Source organism: Bison bison, unplaced genomic scaffold (genome assembly GCF_000754665.1).
Source record: "Bison bison bison isolate TAMUID 2011002044 unplaced genomic scaffold, Bison_UMD1.0 scf7180017864290, whole genome shotgun sequence".
NCBI classification, from domain to species: domain Eukaryota; kingdom Metazoa; phylum Chordata; class Mammalia; order Artiodactyla; family Bovidae; genus Bison; species Bison bison.
This window is the reverse complement of record NW_011494862.1, coordinates 2,265,860-2,272,541: the sequence shown is the minus strand read 5'-3', so window position 1 is coordinate 2,272,541 and position 6,682 is coordinate 2,265,860. Positions and strand designations below refer to the sequence as shown.

The 6,682-nt window shown below is 36.9% G+C and overlaps 1 protein-coding gene across 1 annotated transcript in view; it reads left to right on the top strand.

The window, feature by feature from the left end:
* SLC35D1 (solute carrier family 35 (UDP-GlcA/UDP-GalNAc transporter), member D1) overlaps nucleotides 1-6,682 on the top strand; it is a 47,538-nt gene that overhangs the window by 342 nt on the left and 40,514 nt on the right. Inside the window, exons 2-7 of the mRNA XM_010850291.1 lie at nucleotides 658-695; nucleotides 793-879; nucleotides 1,593-1,660; nucleotides 3,200-3,271; nucleotides 3,833-3,901; nucleotides 6,049-6,151. Of these exons, the coding sequence (XP_010848593.1) occupies nucleotides 658-695; nucleotides 793-879; nucleotides 1,593-1,660; nucleotides 3,200-3,271; nucleotides 3,833-3,901; nucleotides 6,049-6,151 (437 nt within the window). The remainder of the gene's footprint in view (nucleotides 1-657; nucleotides 696-792; nucleotides 880-1,592; nucleotides 1,661-3,199; nucleotides 3,272-3,832; nucleotides 3,902-6,048; nucleotides 6,152-6,682) is intronic.

Below are 6,682 nucleotides of genomic sequence, written 5' to 3'. Positions count from 1 at the left end.
CGGCTGACACGCGCGGCCCGGGCGGAGGAGCCGGCTTGCACGGCGGCCCGGAGTCGGGGTCCCGCTCCGAGCGCGGAGCTCGGGACTGCGGGGCGTGCGTTTGGAAAGCTCCTGCCCTGCCCGCAGTGCAGGGCCCTGGAAACGCCGCTCTTCCGAGCGACGAAGCGAAGTTGCTTCGTGACTCTTCGACTCCTGTGCATGCCTGACTGGGAGCCGGAGAGGGATGCCCGCCCTTCTCCACAGCCTGGGCCAGGGTCCGGGGCTTCAAGGTTCCCCGAATTCGCTGAGAGCCTCTGGGGACCTAGGCATCCTCAAGCCCATTTAAAATTGTGATGCTGCCACTGGGACCCCTAGGCAGAAGCACCTTTTTAGAAAGGTGCGAAACCGTTTAAAAGATGTATGTCTTAACTTCCAAGAAAATCTGTTGCAGAAAACTGACTGAAATTGTAGAAACGGACAAGATGAGACAAGTGGCAGCCCGAAGCTACAAAATCAGCGGTGTTGCCTGACAAGCATCAGAGATTTTCCTCACTGATTGTCATTTGGATAAGGGCGGACGTTGGTGTGTTTTGTATCAAAATGCATTGTAAGGTTGCATTTGTAAGGTTGAGTTCGGGTTTTTCTGACGCTGTGGGTTTTTTTCTCTCTACCATTTTTGTAGATTTCCCTCTTCACTGTGTGTTGGACTTGGCCAGGTTAGTTGGAATCTTCAGCATTACGTGGTTTGTGTCGTTGGAACTTCTGAGTGTGTCTTTATGTGTGGAACAGTGAATCTGTGTTCTCTGCTTACAGATGGTGGCCACAGTGGCAGTACTTTGGGTGGGAAAGGCACTCAGAGTAGTCAAGTTTCCTGACTTTGACAGAAATGTACCTCGAAAGGTAAAAAAAAAAAAAAAAAAAAAAAAAAAAAACAATACTTTATTTTCGAAATGAATTCACTATGTATATTTTCCATCGGTGCCTTACATATTTAAAAATTGCAGCCTTGAAATTGCCCAGTCCAAAGTGGGTATAAAGAAGGTAAAGAATGAATGTAGTAATAAGTGTTTTTAAAAAGTCCAACAGTCTCTTTAAAGTTAAGGAAAAAAAAGAAGCCCTTAGATCTTGTATTCTGTTTTAATTAATAAACACTTGTTGTAATTACAACCATATTGCATTTTCTGCATTCGTCTATCTAATCTAGCTGGTGTATCCTTCAGTCATTATTCTTTGGGTTTATTTTCTTATTCTTTGGTCTGTCTTTGCTTGACTCAACCTGAAGATGAAATACCTTTCCTTTTTCTGCTAATATTAGACCTGTTGGCTCTACAGTATCGTTCTTTAAAGCAAAGATATTGTCCCATATGATTTGGTCATATTCATATTTCTTTTTTTCCCCTCCATTCTTTCCTCTCTCTTTTTGCACAGAGCTTTTTATCCAGGAGTAATGTTGTTTGGGTGCTTCATAGGAGCCAAAATTGTGTGTGAGAACTAATCTTATGTTTTATGTGGAAAGAATTTGATCATATAAACAAAACTGTTTCTGTTTGAAAAGGACCTTGTTTTAGCTGTCTTTATTATTGAGTTTTGTTATCCCTTTTTAAATTTTCTAGACGTTTCCACTACCTCTACTATATTTTGGGAACCAAATCACGGGACTGTTCAGCACAAAGAAACTGAAGTATGGATAACTTTATTTTACTAGTGAGGTTAATATAATGTATTCTTAAAATTGTACTTGAATGTCAAATGTTTAACACATCGGTACTGATTCTTGAAAAAGAAAGGACCAGAAAGCTTCTGTTACTAAATAAATATTACACCAAAGGTTTTAGTTTAATCTCTTTAAGTTTGAAGAGGAAGAGGAGTTTTTTGTTTGTTTGGGGTTTTTTTCCCTTTCACTTTGATGATAGAAGCTTTAAAATGTTATAAACTACTGTGATGAGAGATTTTCATTATTTTTCCAGACATATAATAGTGAAGGATATATGTTAGGCTTCTGAGATTTCAATTCTTTAGTACAATTTTTAAATATTATATTTTAGGCAAATTTCACAAGTAAGATTAGATGTAGTTTTTCATTAACATGAGGTAGTTAAAATAACATCTGATAGAACCCTGATAAAAATATCATTAACATTTTTCCTGTGGTCATATGACTGTAGAGGCAGCGTTTTCACTTTTAGAAAGAAGCAATAGCAGTCTACTCTATGACAGTACTCTTTTATTACCTTGTAACTTCCCAATTCTTATCTTCTCCACTTACGGAGTATATGTATCAGGAACATGTGATGTTAAAAATATACACATAGGGAAACCATTTAACAGAAACCCAGGGCTTCACCACTGCCACATGAGTTAAACCTCTGGTGTAATGGGTGATTGTAAAACAGAATGGAGAGATCTCTTGAGGGTCAGAGACCAAGGTTTTTTCATTTCCTCAGACCCAAGAAACTTGACAGAATGGCCACGATGATATTTCTGGGGAGGGTTCCATGGAAGTCATGTTTATCATGGGTGGGCATCCTTTTATCCATACATCTCATTACCCATTTGGAAAGAAATACAGACCTGCTGCAGAGTGTTACTTGTGTATAGAGTTTGCTCTTTTTCCTCCATTGTCATTCATCCATTCATCCATCTATTTCCATCCATCTATTCATGCCCCATCTTTGATTGCCAGCCAAGTATAAGGCACTTTGGAGTGAGATGATAGAGTCAGAAATAATTATATTGCAAGAGGCTGTATGTTCGATTAGTGCAAGCAAAATACTCTGGGAATTTAGAGGAAAAAAGTACTGCCACAAAAGGACAATCAAGGAATGTTTTATAGGCTAAAATGATTACCAGTTTTGTTTGAAGGTTAGGGCTTGGAAGGGAGATCAGTCTAGAAAAGAAAGATCTTTCAAAGACCAACATGAATATGTCTAACATAATAAGCAGGGTAAAATTAAAAAGTGGCTGTTACTAGTCTTTGATAATAGATGTATATTTTCTACCATTTTATAATTCAGTTTTTTTTCGCTTCTAGTAGTTTTATAAAAGCAACCCTTTCAGACTTTTAAATACTTTCTATAGAGAAGTAAGGATTTAATTTAGTGACAGGTTAATCAGCATGGAATTTTTATAATGGAAAAGGTTAGCATTATTTTAAAATACTAATTTTGGAGAATCAAATTTTATTCTACCTAAGTTTTTTTGTTTGTTTGTTTGTTTTCAGCTTACCAATGTTTACAGTTCTGAGAAGGTTCTCCATCCTGTTTACAATGTTTGCTGAAGGAGTTTTACTCAAGTGAGCTAAATTTCTAATATATTTGGTCGTTAACAAGTTTTTAGCTCCCTGAAAAGGTCTCTAGCATGTGTAAGATATTCCAATCATTTGTGTTTTACTTTATCTTTTGAGAAGTTTAAGCAGCTTTCTTCCTTTGCTATAGGAATTGATAGTTTATGACTTCCTTATGGAAGCCTGTCTGAACGTGAGATATGCTTTCAAGAATTCCTATACCTACTGAAGCCACTGGGTGAAGCTGAGTCAGAAGGTCAATATAGGTTTTAAATCATGTTCGTGACTATGCTGTTTTTCTACAAATGTGTGTGACTATTTTCTGCTTAAAGAAATCTGATTTGCAAAAATGTAAACTCAATAATAATAACATAAGAATAGGAAATAAGCATACTTATTTATATAAGAAAATAAGTCTTTGCTTCATTAGAAGCAAATTGGATATCTTTTAAATATCCAATTCCTTGGAATCATTTGTTTATAGTTTTTTTTAGAAGAAAACATTTTTGTTGTAAAATGAGTCTTTGTAAATAACTAAAGCCACATGTATATTTTTTAATTATTTTATAGGAAGACTTTTTCTTGGGGTATTAAGATGACTGTATTTGCAATGATTATTGGAGCCTTTGTAGCTGCAAGGTAAGATGTGGGCCCATATAAAACCTATGAGAGGGCATTAGAATTTGTCAATAATTACTGATAATAAATGGTTAATTACCAATGAAGAGAATTTTTTATAGACTAAATAAGAACCATGTCTTTAAAAAGTATTCAGAGACTTCAAAAAGTTAAATCTTTTTGGTTGTATGAAGATTAAGGCTAGCAAAATCAGATTCTTGGGATTCTTAAAAGTTAAATTCATGTAATTTAGAGTTTATTATGCTGTCTTCTATTTATTGAGCACATACCATATGCCATTCAATATGTTGGTATTTTACACATACTATTTATGTGTTTTTCACAACTACACTGTATGGTATGGGTATTATTTTCCTATTTATGTTAAGGAAATGAAAATCTAAGTTCCATAGCTTGCTCGAGGTCATATAGCTATTAGATGACAGACCTGGAGTTTGAGTCTATGCCTGACTGCAAAGCCTGTGTGCTTTTGTAAACCGTGTGGCATTCTTTTCCTTTGCATGCTGTTAAAGAAAATAGTGTCGCAGAGAAGACAAGTGATCATGGATTATTTGCCTTATGGGATAATAAATAATAGAATTGCTTTATTTGGCTTCACCTAAGGCGTCACAATACCAAAACTTGGATATTCTATTAAATTATTAAAGCTTTTTTCCATTGTTCTTAACTTTTAATTTTAAAATGAAGAAAATGTATATCCAGAGACTCAGAAAATTAGTGCTCGCTTTGGCAGCACATATACAAAGACTCAGAAAATGGAAATGATGAGTAGAAGTCTTTTTACTCAGCCCAGATCATGCATGTATGGGCTTGCTGATGCTGTAGATTCTACCTGACATACATTTTCCATCTGGGAGTTCCAGTGTGCTTCTTGAATTGGCTCATTGACCTTTATCATATCCCTGTAATACAGGTGTGTGTGTGGGTGAATATAAGTCAATTCTGTTCCACCCTAACTCTCCAAGTAAAATTTCATTCTAAAAAAAAAAAAAAAAAAATAGAGTAATTAGTTACTAGAATTTTGTTATAGAGCTGACTGCTTTTCCCTCTAGGTAATCTTGCCTTCTTGGAGAGAAATTCGGTGTGAATTGCCTACCATTCTTTTTAAAGGTGCCCTGCTCATCTTGGATCCCACTGAAGCTGGTGGGATCCAAAATCGAACCAAACACAGAAGTTTCTCCAAGCTAACTCTAGCCTGCAAAAAGTTTCTGAGGCAGACTGCTATCTGGGCCAGGCTTATCTAATTAGAAACTTTTACTTGGGAAAGAAATTTGGAGGAAGAGTTACAGGGTTGTCAGGCTGCTTGGAAGAGGGAGGGGTCATCAGGTAGTTCTGCCTGACATTGCAGTGGCATAGAGCTCCTCAGAAGTCTGTCCCATGGAGTAGCTGAACTCCAAAGAGATAGCACCTTTGCAGAATCACAGAATGTGAGGCCCCTGTTTTAGTTAGGGTGCTAAAGTATGCAGATGGCACACTCTTCTTAGATTTTCATTTCTTCTCTTCAGTTTACTAAGTTCTGCCTGGTTCTCTGCAAAATACTAAGAAGCTTCAGTTTCCCTAGTCTCACTAGTTGTATGTAATATGCTCACTGGGCAATTATCTTTAGTATTTGCATCTACACTGTATGCTTAGACACTAGTGTGACGTGATCTCAGAACTAACTGCAATCCACAGTTCAGAAATTCCACCGAGTGGCCCAGCCATCTGTGCAAGATAAACCTATCTTTTGTGTGAACCTTTGAAAAATGCCCTGTTAACAACTTCATTCTCCTTTTGGTTTCCTTATCTGTGAAACTGAGCTGTGATGCCTTCTGCTTGCTTCAGATGTACTGTAATGGTGAATTTGGTTGGTTCTGTCTTGCCTGACTTTGAATTCAGAATAGTGTGCTATTAACTGACAAGGTTGATTATTGCTAATGACTGTGTTTAAACATTAGTGCTTCTCATTTCTGCAGACTCCCTTACTGATTATGAAATTGCAAACTGTAACCTGGAACCAGGAAATACTAGTAGCTGATAAAATGTGTAATATTCACTTACGTAGATAAACATATATTCTTGGAAATATTGTAGTTCAAACCTATTTAAAATTTAATGCGTGTTCTTTAAATGTTAGTTGTTATTAAAGTGTTGTTTATATTTTGCAGCTCTGACTTGGCATTTGATCTGGAAGGATATGTTTTTATTCTGATCAATGATGTCCTGACAGCAGCAAATGGTGCCTACGTAAAACAAAAATTAGATTCAAAAGTAGGTAGCAATCTAATGCTTCTTTAAGAGATGTTTACTGATACTGGGAATAGTCATGTCAGTCCTTCAGGGAAAAAGTGGAGAATAAAGGAAGATACTTAGGAAAGATGAGAAAGACTAGGGAATCTCTGAGGGTAAAAATGCCTGGACCTTGATGCTCATGTAAGAAACTTTATTTTCTAATTAGCAATTAGATTTTACTGTTGGCTTTTTTGGAAGGGACTGGGTGAATATTGACTTTGAGTGGGATAGTGATATAAGAAATGTTCATTAGAGAGAAGTGTCATGAATGTTCATGGCTATCCCCTAGAGGACTTGGTGAGGGACCTGGACAAGAAAGAAGTATCTGGAAGCCCTTGAGCAGATTTCAGAAGTGATTTAGAAGCAGCTGCAGAACAAGAATGGACTTTGCATATTTGTCCTACAGACAGTTGTCCCTCAGTGTCTTTGGGGGACCGGTTCCAGGAACCCCTGAGATTACAAAAATCCTTGGATGCTCAAGTACCTTATATAAAATGGAATAGTATTTAC